The sequence below is a fragment of the Balaenoptera physalus genome (assembly GCF_965194825.1).
Source record: "Balaenoptera physalus genome assembly, chromosome: 2".
Taxonomy (NCBI): domain Eukaryota; kingdom Metazoa; phylum Chordata; class Mammalia; order Artiodactyla; family Balaenopteridae; genus Balaenoptera; species Balaenoptera physalus.
This window is the reverse complement of record NC_138883.1, coordinates 86,798,319-86,814,906: the sequence shown is the minus strand read 5'-3', so window position 1 is coordinate 86,814,906 and position 16,588 is coordinate 86,798,319. Positions and strand designations below refer to the sequence as shown.

The 16,588-nt window shown below is 43.6% G+C and overlaps 2 protein-coding genes across 3 annotated transcripts in view; one reads left to right on the top strand and one right to left on the bottom strand.

The window, feature by feature from the left end:
• Positions 1-3,780, bottom strand: part of TUBGCP4 (tubulin gamma complex component 4) — a 47,217-nt gene extending 43,437 nt beyond the window's left edge. Inside the window, exon 1 of the mRNA XM_082450093.1 lies at positions 3,642-3,780. Within this exon, the coding sequence (XP_082306219.1) occupies positions 3,642-3,719 (78 nt within the window). The 5' untranslated portion in view covers positions 3,720-3,780. The remainder of the gene's footprint in view (positions 1-3,641) is intronic.
• Positions 3,781-5,077: 1,297 nt separating this feature from the next.
• ZSCAN29 (zinc finger and SCAN domain containing 29) lies at positions 5,078-15,639 on the top strand. 2 transcript variants are annotated; one of them, XM_082450086.1, is made up of 5 exons: positions 5,078-5,207; positions 5,925-6,129; positions 8,115-8,810; positions 11,105-11,572; positions 12,579-15,639. In XM_082450086.1, exons 1-5 carry the CDS (start codon positions 5,127-5,129, stop codon positions 13,445-13,447), a joined length of 2,319 nt encoding a protein of 772 aa, XP_082306212.1. In that variant the 5' UTR covers positions 5,078-5,126; the 3' UTR covers positions 13,448-15,639. The 2 variants fall into 2 exon arrangements, with proteins under 2 accessions (XP_082306212.1, XP_082306211.1); XM_082450085.1 differs by having other exon boundaries at positions 5,122-5,441.
• Positions 15,640-16,588: the final 949 nt, after the last annotated feature.

Genomic DNA, 16,588 nt, shown 5'->3' with positions numbered 1-16,588 from the left:
AATCCAACAACATATTAAAAGGATCATACACCATGATCAAGTAGGATTTATCCCAGATATGCAAGGATTCTTCAATATATGCAAATCAATCAATGTGATACATCATATTAATAAATGGAAGAAGAAAAACCATATGATCATCTCAATAGATGCAGAAAAAGCTTTTGACAAAATTCAACATCCATTTATGATAAAAACTCTCCAGAAAGTGGGCATAGAGGGAACCTACCTCAACATAATAAAGGCCATATACGACAAACCCACAGCAAACATCATTCTCAATGGTGAAAAACTGGAAGCATTTCCTCTAAGATCAGGAAGAAGACAAGGATGTCCACTCTCACCACTATTATTCAACATAGTTATGGAAGTCCTAGCCACAGCAATCAGAGAAGAAAAAGAAATAAAAGGCATACAAATTGGAAAAGAAGAAGTAAAACTGTCCCTGTTTGCAGATGACATGATACTATACATAGAGAATCTTAAAGGTGCCACCAGAAAACTACTAGAGCTAATCAATGAATCTGGTAAAGTTGCAGGATACAAAATTAATGCACAGAAATCTCTTGCATTCCTATACACTAATGATGAAAAGTCTGAAAGAGAAATTAAGGAAACACTCCCATTTACCATTGCAACAAAAAGAATAAAATACCTAGTAATAAACCTACCTAGGGAGACAAAAGACCTGTATGCAGGAAACTGTAAGACACTGATGAAAGAAATTAAAGATGACACCAACAGATGGAGAGATATACCATGTTCTTGGATTGGAAGAATCAATATTGTGAAAATGACTATACTACCCAAAGCAATCTACAGATTCAATGCAATCCCTATCAAATTACCAATGGCATTTTTTACAGAACCAGAACAGAAAATCTTAAAATTTGTATGGAGACACAAAAGACCCCGAACAGCCAAAGCAGTCTTGAGGGATAAAAACGGAGCTGGAGGAATCAGACTCCCTGACTTCAGACTACACTATAAAGCTACAGTAATCAAGACAATATGGTACTGGCACAAAAACAGAAACACAGATCAATGGAACAAGATAGAAAGCCCAGAGATAAACCCACGCACCTATGGTCAACTAATCTATGACAAAGGAGGCAAGGATATACAATGGAGAAAAGACAGTCTCTTCAATAAGTGGTGCTGGGAAAACTGGACAGCTACATGTAAAAGAATGAAATTAGAACACTCCCTAACACCATACACAAAAATAAACTCAAAATGGATTCGAGACCTAAATATAAGACCGGACACTATAAAACTCTTAGAGGAAAACATAGGAAGAACACTCTTTGACATAAATCACAGCAAGATCTTTTTTGATCCATCTCCTAGAGTAATGGAAATAAAAACAAAAATAAACAAATGGGACCTAATGAAACTTCAAAGCTTTTGCACAGCAAAGGAAACCATCAACAAGATGAAAAGACAACCCTCAGAATGGGAGAAAATATTTGCAAATGAATCAACGGACAAAGGATTAATCTCCAAAATATATAAACAGCTCATGCAGCTCAATATTAAGAAAACAAACACCCCAATCCAAAAATGGGCAGAAGACCTAAATAGACATTTCTCCAAAAAAGACATACAGATGGCCAAGAAGCACATGAAAAACTGCTCAACATCACTAATTACTAGAGAAATGCAAATCAAAACTACAATGAGGTATCACCTCACACCAGTTAGAATGGGCATCATCAGAAAATCTACAAACAACAAATGCTGGAGAGGGTGTGGAGAAAAGGGAACCCTCTTGCACTGTTGGTGGGAATGCAAATTGATACAGTCACTATGGAGAACAGTATGGAGGTTCCTTAAAGAACTAAAAATAGAATTATCATATGACCCAGCAATCCTACTACTGGGCATATGCCCAGAGAAAACCATAATTCAAAAAGACACATGCACCCCAGTGTTCATTGCAGCACTATTTACAATAGCCAGGTCATGGAAGCAACCTAAATGCCCATCAACAGACGAATGGATAAAGAAGATGTGGTACATACATACAATGGAATATTACTCAGCCATAAAAAGGAACGAAATTGGGTCATTTGTTGAGACATGGATGGATCTAGAGACTGTCATACAGACTGAAGTAAGTCAGAAAGAGAAAAACAAATATCGTATGTTAGCACATATATGTGGAAGCTAGAAAAATGGTACAGATGAACCGGCTTGCAGGGCAGAAATGGAGACACAGATGTAGAAAACAAATGTATGGCCACCAAGGGGGGAAAGTGGCGGGGGGGTGGGGGTGGTGGTGTGATGAATTGGGCGATTGCGATTGACATGTATACACTGATGTGTATAAAATTGATGACTAATAACAACCTGCTGTATAAAAAATATATATATTATTCAAGTCATCCAATGATGGAATGACCCAGTTGACTGTATGACTAATTTGACCAATAACAGAGTGATGTGAGTAACAAAACAAACAAAAAAAAAGACATAGTTTGAAAGTAAAAGGAAGGAAAATGACATAACATACAGTAAACATAAAAATCTGTTTTTCTGTCAGGCTTGGCTATGTTACTATCAGACAAAGTAGGTCTCAAGAAAAGGAGTATTACCAAGGATAAAAATAAGGCTCAACAAAATTTTGAAAATTTGAAATCTGACAGTGCTTGTTCTCTGACTATAATGCAATTAAATTAGAAATCATTAAGGTATCTAGAAAAACCCCTCCAAATACTTGGAAATTAAACAGTACACATCTAAATAACCCATCAGTCAAAATATAAGGAAATAAAATAACAAAGGCATGGATTTGAATTTCTGCTTCATCACTTGCTAGCTTTGACTTTCACAAGTAACTTAACTTCACTTTGCCTCAGTTTTCTCAACTTTAAATCTAAGTAAACTGGTTAAAATCACTCCTAAATCTTAAAATATATCAGATTTGTATTTTGTTTCAATCCCACCACCAATAACGAATGCAGATTATTTTCAATGGTAATAACAGCAATAAACTCTATATATACATAGAGGACACTATTATTTTTATAATATCCTTTAGATGTGAAAAGATGTTCAACATCCCTACTTATTAGAGAAATGCAAAGCAAAACTACAGTGAGATACCACTTACACCAGTCACAACGGCCATCATTAAAAAGTCTACAAAAAAACAAAACAAAACAAAACAACAAACTGGGCTCAAGACCAAGTTTGCTAATCGCTACGTGATCCCTGACACCGGGATTTAATCTCTGAAATGGAGATAGTTGGTTGTGAAGATTAAATGAGATAAAGCATATAGCACATAGCCCTTCCCCCTCACACATTCCTGGTTACATGAAGGACCCCTCCAAATTCTCCTAGTGCAGAAATTTCCCGGGCGAGGAGTAATAAGGGAGACACTCTCACTTTTTCATCCAACAAAACTGGCTGAACCCTTATTGTGTGTCAAGCACTATGTATTTGGACTAGCTTTCAAAACCCAGTTTAAAAGCACATACAATTACTGAGCCCTCCGGTTACCTGCCCAGGGACAAGCCCCCCACGCCTCGGCCCGTGCAAGCCCCGCCTTCTCGGTCCCTCAGACTCCTCCCCTTGGCACTAGCCTGCTCCACCCGTTCCGCTCTCGCTAGTTCCCGCGCTGAGGCGGACAGTACCTGCAGGCCACTCCGCTTGTTCCAGGTGAAAATGGACCCTGGATACCCGCTCAGAGCCAAGAGCAGTTCGTGGATCATTCCCGCGGCGGACCTCGAGTCCCTATATCCGTCGCACCCTCCTCCAGAGCCTCACCAGGCGACCAAAGAGGCGAGCGCCCCCTCCTCTACACGCGCACAGGACCCCGGGACGGGCAGTTCCTCCTGACTGTACCCGCCGAGACTACTGCTGAGGAGAGCTGACGGGAAGTCGGGAAGGGGTCGGCGCGCCGCGTCCCGGAAGTGAGCCGCGCTCGGCTGGGCCCACTCGTTGGCTCCAGCGGGTGCTCCGCAGGAGTCGCGGGAGGTTCCCTTGCGCATGCGCCTCCAGCCCCCTGGTCGGCCGCTCGGACTTCCGGTTTGGGAGCTGGACTGGGAGGCTGCAGAACCCGGGCTGGAGCCCTACCCCGAGCGGGTGAGGCTAGCCAGCGGTCAGAAATGCGAGTGGGTTGAGCGACAGCCCGAGAGGGAGAATATCCCAGGAGTGGGTCGGAGGGTGTTCTCAGGGCGCTTAGCCCGGTCGGAGGCCTCTGGAGGGGCTCACGACGGCTTTCGAGAGTGACCTGGCCGGAGGGAGAGAAGACAAAGAGGCCGGAACCCCGCACCCGCGAACCTTGCAGCCCTCGGAGCGCCTGGCCAGCACCCGAGCTCGTCCTCAGGAGACCCATGACTACTGCCCCTTCGGACTCCCACTCTCCACCAACTCAGTGGGACTCTCTCCAAGCCCACCCGGCCCTCGCTTCATGAGCCAAAACCAACTTCTCTCAATGCGCGAGGTTTCCAGTCACTAGTTCCCGGCTATTTACTGAGCGGTTACTTCTGCTGTGAGGGAGAACAAAGACCCAGTATTCAGTACTTGATTTTTGTTTGGGGTGGGAATTGGTAGTGGTGGAGTCCGAGGGAGCGGGGCGGACGGAGAGGGCCCGGGGAAGGACGGCGGAGGTACTGGGGGAGATCAGCTGCGACCCGCTGGACAGAGGCTTCTAGTTGCCTTCAGCAGGATGGTGACATGCCTTTAGAACCTCTCGAGCTCCCATATGGTTTGAACACACTATGCTACACTGGTCAGGGGAGCTCAGTGGGTCAGATTTGAGGGAGGTGGAAGAGGAACAGACAGTACTTTCTATTCTTTGCTGCTTACCCGGGCTGCCCTGGAAGGTGCCCAGAAATGCAGCTTTTGAATGGTCTCTCACCTTCATGCTCAGTTTTGGCTTGCTGTCCTGAAGTTGGTGCTACGTGGAGCATCTGGAAAGTCAGGCCAGCTCTGGCAAGACTTTAGACATATGAGTATATTCCTTCTGATAGTGCCATCTCTCTCTACCCTAGGAGGAAACTCTTCTTACAGAGAGAGACTCATCTGCAGGTGATTCTCCAAGGACATGAGAAGATGGGTGTAAGCCCTGGAACCTAGACCCTTAAGTGGAGGGAAGCTGCTTTCTGCTGTGAACGATGGCCAAACCCACCCTGAGAGGGAATGGCACTAACTCTGAGACCTTCCGACAGCGCTTCAGGAGATTTCATTACCAGGAGGTAGCTGGGCCCCGGGAGGCTTTCAGCCAACTCTGGGAACTTTGCTGTCGGTGGCTAAGGCCGGAGGTGCGCACCAAGGAGCAGATTGTAGAATTGTTGGTGCTAGAGCAGTTCCTGACCGTCTTACCTGGGGAGATCCAGAAATGGGTACAAAAGCAATGTCCAGAAAGTGGAGAGGAGGCAGTGGCTCTGGTGGAAGATTTAGAAAGAGAGCCTGGAAGACCTGGACGTTCGGTGAGCAGGGAGGGGGTATTCAGAAGTGTGTGACTGGGCAGGGGCAGGATAAAAGGCCAAATTAAGGCACAGTCAGATTTAAAGTGGGGCACAGTCTCCCTTGGTGATGCTTATACTTCTGGTCCTTTAACAGGTAACTTTTTCAGATAGAGCTTATCGGGAGATGCTACCTGGGTGTACCTTTGCTAGGTATCATAACGAGTTATTCATAGTTTCATAGTTTTTTACTTAATAGGGAAGAAAGGGGAGCTATTTTTTAGCCTGGAGTCGGGTTTACTATTTTGATCTTTTTCTTTTGTAGTTCCAGCTGCTCTAAGCTAACAGTAATGGACTAAGAAAGACCCTTGTTCACTATTAACTACCCCCCGCCCCAACCCTAGCCATGTCCCAAAAGGATGATTTCTTTTGGGGTAATAAATAATCTCCTCTGGGAATACCCCTCATTATGACCTTGCAGTGACAATTCATGGGGGTTGTTTCTAGGTCACAGTCTCTGTGAAGGGGCAGGAAGTGCGCTTGGAGAAGATGACACCCCTGAAATCATCACGAGAGTTATTAAGTGTTCGGCAGGAGTCAGTGGAACCCCAGCCCAGGGGTGTACCCAAGAAAGAGAGGGCAAGAAACCCAGACCTGGGACCACAGGAGCAGATGAACCCAAAGGAGAAGCTCAGACCTTTTCAAAGGAGCGGTGAGGAGTAGATTTATATGGCAAGATAGGATGCCATTCTAAATTGGGAAGTAGGGTTGGGAGTAGTGAGTGGGAAAGGGATTTCAGGAATGAGTGGAAATAGAGTATGCAGTTGTTGGGGACCTCCTGAAGGCATATAGTTTAGCTCTCTGCTGCAATTCTTCTATTTCCTCTTTTGATAAGTCTGCCAGAGGATGGCTCCCTACTTTTTCCAGAACTTGGAGTTTCTTTCCTCCTGGTAATGATGACACTACGTCAGTATTTTCTAGATAAAAATTCTTTTCTATACTTGAAAGCACATCTTCCTTTTGGTCATTTTCTTTCTCCATATTAAACTATATTTGTTTCTTTCTGCTTTTCCCCAGAAGCTCCATTCTTCAGACCTACTAAGTTTTTGTTACTCTCCCTTGGAAACTTTAAGTTCTCCAAATAGCATGTTAATTGTGGAGAATTAAATTATATATATTATTCCAGTGAGGGTCTGGTAGGTAGAGGCAGAGTAAGAATTTTACTTCAGAATTTCACTACACTTTCTTTCCGTATAACTCAACTAATGATTGTCGTTCACTTGATACTCCCCGGTCTCTTAGAGCTTTCCCCATTGTCTTTGTGCCTAGTTCTTATTCTTAAACTTGATTTTGTGGAACTTGTTTTTCTTCTTTGTACTCTGCAGAACTCATTTTGTGTGTTTTTTTCTTTGATCACTTCTTTAACTTGTTGAGGTTGTTTTGAATTCTGATCTTATCATCCAAGACGCTAGCCTTCTCAGCCAGTCTGGTAGTGGTCTCTGTTTAGTCATCCAGATGCAGTCCCTCAACTGCACACACAGACTTGCAGAATTAATCAGTTTTGAACACCTACCATGTGCTCAACACCTTGCAGGGTACTCTGCAATGAGAAAAGGTGCCTATCCTCAAAAAGCCTATAATACGATTGAGAACACAAAAGTGAACATAAATATGTGCTGAACTGAACTGTACTGAAACAATGCCAAACAATGACTTGTTACTCAATTGTGTGAGTACAGTAGGGGTTTGGCAGAGTGGGAGACGAGGGAGGGCTGTAGGGAAGGCTTCATGGGGGCACTGATGGGTTAAATTTCGATAGAAGGGAGGGAGTTAAAGGAAAGGCACAGAGTGGTGAATAAACGTGTGCTGTGTTCTGGAGAGAGGAGTCTGCTTTGAACGGGCCATGCCTGGTAACCACTCAGGTTAAGGTTTGGCAATACAAATAGCATGTGAGCTGAGGAAGCCAGAGCCTGGAGTTAGGTAGGACAGTGACTGCTGCAGTTACCCAGGTGTGAGAAGGTAAGGGGTCTAGACTTGGATGGTGGCAGTAGGAATAAAGGATATACTAAGGGAAAAACCTTTAGAACTTCGTGACTCAGTGTGAAGGAAATGGAAGAGTTGAAGACAGTCTCCCCCTTGAAATCACTCTGAGTTTAATTCTCTGGTCCCAAGTAGAGAACTACAGCTGAACCTTGGACAACGTGAGTTTGAACTGTGTGGGTCCACTTATACATGGGATATTTTTCAATAGTAATTACTACAGTACTGTGGTTGGGTAAGTCTGCAGATGTGGAGGAACCATGGATCCAGAGGGCCTGCTACGAGCTGTACTTGGATTAACCCCCACGTTGGTCAGCTATGTAGGAGGCAGGAGGTGACTGTTTCCAGCAGTGCAGGACCTGCCTACAAGTGGTTAGGAGAGCTAGGGAGCAACTTGGAACAGAATTATCTGCTCTGAACACACAACAGAACGTTTTCCTCTCTTGTCACCCTGCTCTGGAAAATAAAATATTTCTCATTTTTTGAGGTTTCATGTATTTTTCCCCACTTTCTTCAACCCATTGAACTTTCTGGAAACATTTTCTTAGATACTTTTCTTTATAAGCCTCTTGGATAAAAAAGGCAGGTCTGAACTCAGAGATGTTTTTTATGATCAGTCCAAACTATGATATCCTTTGTTTGCTTCCCTGCAAGCAGGATTTCCATTTCCTAAATCCAGTGTGGTCTCCAAGTTGGAGCCAGGAGAGCCGTGGATCCCAGATCTGGGCTCCAAGGAGAAGGAACTCCCAAGAGGCAGTCACACAGGAGACAGACGAATGCATGCTGATCTGTTACCATCCAGGAGAGAGAGAAGAAGCTGGGTGGAACAGGATCACTGGGGCTTCGAGGATGAGAAGGTGGCAGGTGTGCACTGGGGCTATGAAGAGACCAGAACTCTCCTCGCAATTCTCAGTCAAACTGAGTTTTACGAGGCTCTCCGAAACTGTCATCGAAACAGCCAAGTGTATGGGGCTGTGGCTGAGCGGCTCCGGGAGTATGGGTTCCTCCGGACCCTGGAGCAGTGTAGGACCAAGTTCAAAGGTCTCCAGAAGAGCTATCGGAAAGTCAAGAGTGGCCACCCACCTGAGACCTGCCCCTTCTTTGAAGAGATGGAAGCCCTGATGAGTGCCCAGGTCATTGCCCTGCCCAGTAATGGCCTGGAGGAGGCAGCCTCTCACTCTGGCCTGGTGGGCAGTGATGCTGAGACTGAGGAGCCAGAGCAACAGGACTGGCAGCACAAGGAGGGAGAAGAGGCCATGGCTGAAGAGTCTGACAGTGAGGAAGTGGGCCAGGAGGCCACCCCCCAGGACCCCGACAACTCCACCACACCCGTCCTTTTCCGAAGCCCAAGTGGTAAGCTTTTCTTCTTGGGGTTTTAGGATTAGACTGAGGAGTTATGAGGCTGGATGTGGAGTCAGGAAGCTTAATGTCACCTGCCAGCTTTGTCACTTAGAGAACAGAGGCACTTCTCAGTTCTTTGTGTATTTCATTCTCTTTTGTGGGAAAATCAGTGAGCTAATAGTAAGTAGAGAATAATTTTAGGTATTTTAAAGAAATACACTCAGAAAATTCAAGAGACTCCTGAAAAGGAGTATCATTCCTTCCATTTCTTTCTTAAAATATTTTTTCCTGATTATAAAATCACTGAAGGCTGAGAAAAACTTGGTACTGTATTATCTTTAAGGAGAACTAATATTTGTTGAGCATCTTATATGAACCGGTGTTTTATCTTTACTTCTCCAAACTCAAGGTTATTATGTGTTCCTTTTTACTTAGAAGAGCATAGTGAAGGACTGCCCAAAGTTGGGGAAACATTTTGTTTCCTGTGTGAGATCTGCAACACATGTTGGCATTTTAACAGGACTAAGAAGTCTTGCAGCAAGAAACCTTGCTTAACACTCTGCTGAAATATTATTTGCATATGGAACCATTTTAAAATATCACTTATTTCTGTTGATGTAATTTTGTACAACCATGTTGCTATGGGAAGAGCACGAAGTATGAATCAGGAGACTTCGTTTCTAACCCTGACCACTAATCAGCTGGGTGACCTCGCACAGCTATCTGACCATTTCACAGTTTGCGTCCTCAACTGTAAAATGTGGCACAGCAGCAGGACTACTCCAGAGTTGCAGTTCCACTGGGAACAGTTATGTGTCCCTTCCATGTTTTATTATATGTGTTGTTACTTTTGTTCTGTTCTAGTCTTCTTCTGTCTTGAATTTTTTCTTTTCCTTTTTAAAATAAATTTATTTATTTATTTATTTATTTTTGGCTGCGTTGGGTCTTCGTTGCTGCACGTGGGCTTTCTTTAGTTGTGTCGAGCAGGGGCTACTCTTCATTGTGGTGCGCTGGCTTCTCATTGTGGTGGCTTCTCTTGTTATGGAGCACAGGCTCTAGGCACGTGGGCTTCAGTAGTTGTGGCACGCAGGCTCAGTAGTTGTGGCGCATGGGCTTAGTTGCTCCACGGCATGTGGGATCTTCCCGGACCAGGGCTCGAACCCATGTCCCCTGCATTGGCAGGCAGATTCTTAACCATTGCACCACCAGGGAATCCCCTCCTTTTCCTTTTTTAAAAAAATTTTTGGGATTTCCCCGGTGGTCCAGTGATTGGGACTCCGAGCTTCCACTGCAGGGAGCACGGGTTCTATCCCTGGTCTGGGAACTAAGATCCTGCATGCTGCATGGCCTAAATTTAAAAAAAAAAAAAAAATTTTTTTCCCGTTTTTTCACTGGAATAAATTTCGGTAAATCACAAACATGGCACATGTGCTAGCTGCTTCACTTGCATTGAGTGGAGGGTAACGGAAGCAATGTAATCTCCAGCTGGCTCTCAAGTGGGAGGAAGGCTCTTAGACTCTCCCTTCCCTCTCCCTTGGGTCCCTTCAGGGAGCAGAGCCTGTAGTCATCCTGAAGAAGTACTGCCCAAGTTGGGGTGGCCTGCAGCATTAGCAGAGTTCAGGCCAGGAGATGCTATCTGCTCTGCTTCCTTCCTCTTTCTGGCTCTGCCACTCCTTCGCCTCGTAAGAAGGTGCATGACTACAGGTTCTTATCTTGTACCCTTCAGGTCTTTGCTATTGCTGGGCTGGCTTTTTTTGAGATTGTGGCAAGTGAAGAAGGGCCATAAAAGGGATTGGATTAAGCAGCATTGTGATTCTGAAAGAGACTCTTCCTTGGGATTTTGGGTCATTCTATGGGAAACTTAATTCATAAGGAAGTAGGACTGGTAGAAAAAGATTGATCAGAGAATTTAGGGATGGCTCATGGCTGACAGTGACTGACTGTGGGTCTTCTTCCCCATACCAGTTATTTTCTAATTAGCATCAGAATTCCAGAACTACCGGAAGAATGGGGAAGTGCATTCTGTACACCTGCCTCAGTGTACATAATGATTGTTACAGTGGTAAGGTGGAAAGGCCTCTTTTGAACAGAATGTAGGAATAAAGGTCTCTGTGAAATTGATATAGGCTATAGAGAAGCAAAACATCCTGAGAGTTTGTATTGATTTTGGAAACATGAGGTGTTTTTACTTTTTCACCTAGGAGCCCGAGCTTAGGTGATTTTTCATGATGCAGATGATAGGACTGAGGAATTGAGACTATAAAGCCCTGGATTAAGTGGTGCTGAAATTTCTCTTCTGGTGGCAGGTGTACACTGGGGCTATGAAGAGACAAAGACCTACCTTGCAATTCTTAGTGAGACTCAGTTTTATGAAGCCCTCCAGAACTGCCACCGCAACAGCCAGTTGTATGGAGCAGTGGCTGAGCGGTTATGGGAATATGGCTTCCTTAGGACACCAGAGCAGTGTCGGACCAAGTTTAAAAGCCTCCACACCAGCTATCGGAAGGTCAAGAATGGCCAAGCACCAGAGACCTGTCCCTTCTTTGAAGAGATGGATGCTTTGGTGAGTGCCCGGGCTGCTGCCCTGCCCAGTGATGGCCGGGAAGAGGAGGCAGCCTTGTGTCCCACCCAGGAGACCAGTGAGGCCGAAGCCGAGAAGCAAGCCGAGGAAGCAGATGAGGCCATAGAAGAAGATTCTGAAGATGATGAAGAGGATACCGAGTTACCCCCCGAGGCTATGACCCGTGCTCCAGTCTTATTTCAAAGCCCCAGTGGTAAGATCCTTTTACTTCTTAAGGTAGAAATAGCAAATAGCAAAGGGAAGGCAGTGGGATTTAGGAGAAAAATCATGAGATTGAAAACCAGAAGTGGCCTCTACACCCAGCTCTCATGGATTCTTATTGTGACCACATTCTCTCTTCTCCATGTTTCCTGTCTGTTATAAAGCAGCTAGTTTATATCCCCTATTCACTTGACTTGCCTCCTCACACTACAGCATCAATCTGAGTTGGCTGCAGACTTTGTAAATTAGCCATCATCTGCATGTGACCTGCTAGGTTACCAGGCAGTTTACCTAGCAGGGAATCTGAAAGCCTACATTTCCCAAGTAGCATGTCATATACCCACAGATGGATGAAGTTGATTTTTAAAGTTCCTTCTCATTTGTTTTTTCTTCTAGTTTCAGCTTGTAAACCAGCTGTATGCTTGCTTTATTCACATATATGAAAACCTGATAACCTCTTTCTTCAGACACACTTATGCAAAAGTCTGAGATTTCTGAGGGAACTGATCCTTTGAATCTCAGCTACTGTATAAGAAAAAGAACCCCAAAACTTCATTATGGCTTCCCTCCTTGTGAGAAAAATTATTCTGATTTTGGAGTCACACATATATATGTATGTGAATCTGGACTATGTTGTTTATTAGTTGAGTACCTTAGAGCAAGTTACTTAACCCTGTAAATTCGCTCGTATGTTAAGACCTACCTCATAAGGTTGATGTAAATGAAGTACCACAGTGAAGCACCTAACACAGTGCTTGGGCATTTGATAAATAAGTTTTCTTTTCCAAAAGTTCTTTAGATCAGCATTCTTTAAGTGTGTTCCACAGAGCATCGATTCCATCAGAGAAGTAAAACATCGGAATTTTAACAGATGGTAGTTATTTGGGATCTAGAGCTCCCTAATTTTTACATTTAATCATCTAATGTGATACTTGCTTTACCCTGGTACATAACAATTGAGAAAACAGATAACTTTTAAAATTCTATTCTTATGTCAGGTTTTGAGGCTGGATTTGAGAATGAAGAGAATCTAAAACGGGATATTGCTGAGGAAGTACAACTACACAGGACGTTACTTGCAAGGTCTGAGAGGAAAATTCCCCGGCATCTTAATCAAGGTAAAGGCACTGAGAGTGAATGTAGATCAGGAAGACAGTGGGAGAAGACCCCAGGGGAGAGAAGAGGAAAACCAACAATCCCAGAGAGGAGTTTAGGTAAAGTTCTAAGTCATCAGAGACCTTACTTGGGGGAGAGACCCTATAAATATCTCAGATACGGCAAAAGCTTTGGTCCAAACTCCCATCTCGTGCATCAGATATCCCCTCAAGTAGAAAATCCGTATAAATGTGCTGACTGTGGGAAAAGCTTCAGTCGGAGTGCACGCCTCATTAGACACCGGAGAATCCACACTGGAGAGAAACCTTATAAATGTCTTGACTGTGGGAAAAGCTTCCGTGACAGTTCAAATTTCATCACCCATAGAAGAATCCACACAGGAGAGAAACCGTATCAGTGTGGTGAGTGTGGAAAACGCTTCAACCAGAGCTCAAGCCTTATCATTCACCAGAGAACCCACACAGGAGAAAAGCCCTATCAGTGTGAAGAGTGTGGAAAAAGCTTCAATAACAGTTCTCATTTTAGTGCACATCGAAGGATACACACAGGAGAGAGACCCCATGTGTGTCCTGACTGTGGAAAGAGTTTCAGTAAGAGTTCTGACTTACGTGCACACCACAGAACCCACACAGGAGAGAAACCCTATGGGTGTCATGACTGTGGCAAGTGCTTCAGTAAAAGCTCTGCTCTTAATAAGCACCGAGAGATCCACACACGAGAAAAACTTCTCTCACAGCCAGCCCCTAAGTAAGCCCCTGAGGATCTATGAAGAAAACAGTCTCATTACATGTATTGAAATTGTTTAGAAAAGTCCTCCAATAGTGAGATCCATCTCCTAATCTGTGCCTGGCTAGTTTAGGAAATACTCTAGAATTTACCCCACTGTTTGTTTCTATGTTTCTCCTGGATCTAGAGTCAAATTCCCAAAGCATCTTAAGAATGAAAGGAAGATTTCATTCCCTCTCCTTGCCTTTATTGACGGTAACACCTTTCCCTCTCAGTGCCTATGTTGTTCCCTTAATAGAGAGGACACAGTAATAGATCCTATGAGTTTGACATACATCCTTCTTTACTCATCCTGTTATAAACTGCATTTCAACTAGAAAAACCCATCACAGCAGCATTTCATGGAGAAGTAGTAAAAATTCTCATTGAATGGGTGTAGCTCTTTATATAGCAATGGAAATGCAAAACAGAATGACTTTGCCTGCTCACTTAAACCTGTGCTCAGAATGACATATTTGTCATGCACACTCTTCCTTTACCTTAAAGAAGGAGAGTTTAAGTGTCCAATTTGGTTCTGACCTATAAGTCATTTTGTCAAGAACCTAGGTGTGCTATATGGGGAAACAATGTAAACCTCGTATAAATATTGAGGTGTGAACCCTGGATTTCTTAGTTTCTTCCAAGCCCTAGAAGCTTTGGAATAGAAAAATACTGTATTTACAGCGTCTGGTGTGATTTTTTTTTCCTGGTCCATCTCATCTGAATTTCATGTGTCCCTTGTGGTCCAGAAGCCTAAAGAGCAAGCCAGTTGGATGCGGTGATAGGGAAAGCAGTTAGAACTGCCAAGAGGGAATTGTCCATATTCCACACACTCTAAACACAGATTATCTTTGGTCAGTGGAGTTGACAATACTTAACACACACACACATGCACACATATTCAACTGTATACATCTACTTTTAAAAGCAGTTCTTCAAATGCAAGTGTAATTCTGATCTTTATGATCAAATAGTATTGAATTAATTGCCCACATGTTCATAGCAGTATGATGAGCGGGTACAGCACAAGTTAAACAGACCCTGTCCTCTTCCTTACAACCTAAAACAGATGACAATGACATGGACAAATAGTGCACATGTATAGCTGCAACAGTTTTAGAGAAATCTAGAAAGCTAGGTAGTAACACTATGCATAAACCTTAAGGTCTAATGCATTAGAGTTTGGAAAAAATTTGAGAGGTATTTTCTTCTCTTTAATCAGGAAGGCTTCATGAAGCAGGAAGTGCTCAGAGGGAAGGTTACTAGGTGGGATGAACTTTCCAAAACTCATTGCAAAACTGAGTGCTGAATGGGTGAGAAATGGGAAAACTGGGGAGCAAGGGAGCAGAGGGCAAAGGACAGACTGTAAGGAAGGTTAGACAAAGCTTGGAGTAGCACAAAATTGGAGGGGTAGCAAGATACGGGCCGAGAGGGACTTGCCTCAGCTAAAACATGGAGTGCCAGGCAGATAGGAGATAGGCTCCCATCCTCCAGAGTAAATCAGGTACTGTGCTGTGCTTACTGACAAGGAAACAGCTGACTGGCGCTGGGGAAGAAGGATGAGCAGTCTTAGGGGACTAGCTCCTATGGGAGACGAAGGTCAGAAACCAGTATCTTAAGAAGATACTTCAATGGGCAGTTCAGAGGAAAGGAGAACGTGAGTGATGGCCAAGGCCTGGGATAAGCAGCTGCATCATTAGTCACACTGAATGAGTTGGGATGGGAATGAGATCTGAGTGAGAAGTGGGGAGGTAGAATTTTCCAAAATCCATAGCTTACTATGGTAGATGAAAGATTAATTAGGGTTCTGGTGCTGAGGGAATTTCCTAATTCCTAACTCTTACGAATTAAGGGGAGATGGTGTCTCAATTATGTTGCCTAAGCAGACAGGAAGATACAAGAAACACGAGTCTAAAGCAATGCCTCGGGATCTGAGATAGTTTAGGAAGTGTGCTATAGTGTTTTTTAAAAAATGAGAGCTCACTGTCTTCAGTATGTCTATGTATAGTCTTGTGGGAAAAGCACTGGTGTGGTACCAACAGATACAAATTCTGGTTCCAGATGTCTTATGTGTAAGTCAACCTGCCTCCATTTCCCTTTCTGTAAAGCAGAACAGTGTTTACACCTTAATCTGCCTCTCAGGGATACCATGTTAATAAAAATTCTATCTATAAAATGCCCAGTGGTTCTCTAGGTGTTTTTTTTTTTAAATGTATATATGCAAATTATGATTAAGTTGTTGCTGGTAGGAAAAGATAAATCTTTACCTGCTTTTTCTGGCTGCCTGTATGGGGTTACTACAAGTATGCCTGTCTGAATCTTTATGTTCTAGGCTGAAAAACAAATTAGAATGTGGTAAAATAGAAACAAAAATCTTTCCTTAGTATCTGTATCCATATCCATTGGGACCCATCATAACTGGGCATAGAGAATGAGTCAATTTTAAAAGACCCAGGACCAGCCCTGCAACCTCCAGATGAAGAGAATGTGCAAAAGGAATAGGGCAAGAAAACCATAATTCAAAGAGTCATGTACCACAATGTTCACGCAGCTCTATTTACAATAGCCAGGACATGGAAGCAACCTAAGTGTCCATTGACAGATGAATGGATAAAGAAGATGTGGCACATATATACAATGGAATATTACTCAGCCATAAAAAGAAACGAAATTGAATTATTTGTAATGAGGTGGAGGGACCTAGAGACTGTCATACAGGGTGAAGTAAGTCAGAAAGAGAAAAACGAATACCGTATGCTAACACAGATATATGGAATCTAAAAAAAAAAAAAAAATGGTTCTGAAGAACCTAGGGGCAGGACAGGAATAAAGACGCAGACGTAGAGAATGGACTTGAGGACACGGGGAGGTGGAAGGGTAAGCTGGGACGAAGTGAGAGAGTGGCATGGACTTATATATACTACCAAATGTAAAATAGATAGCTAGTGGGAAGCAGCCGCATAGCACAGGGAGATCACCTCGGTGCTTTGTGACCACCTAGAGGGGTGGGATAGGGAGGGTGGGAGGGAGGGAGACGCAAGAGGGAAGAGATTTGGGGACATATGTATATGTATAGCTGATTCACTGTTATACAGCAGAAACTAACACACCATTGTAAAGCAATTAT

What these genes read in the sequence shown, in the direction of transcription:
- ZSCAN29 (XM_082450085.1), top strand. Translation starts at nt 5,127, where the DNA reads ATGGCCAAACCCACCCTGAGAGGGAATGGCACTAACTCTGAGACCTTC. An exon ending in CCTTTTCCGAAGCCCAAGTG is followed by an intron (nt 8,811 to 11,104) that starts GTAAGCTTTTCT and finishes TTCTGGTGGCAG; the next exon opens with GTGTACACTGGGGCTATGAA. An exon ending in CTTATTTCAAAGCCCCAGTG is followed by an intron (nt 11,573 to 12,578) that starts GTAAGATCCTTT and finishes TTCTTATGTCAG; the next exon opens with GTTTTGAGGCTGGATTTGAG.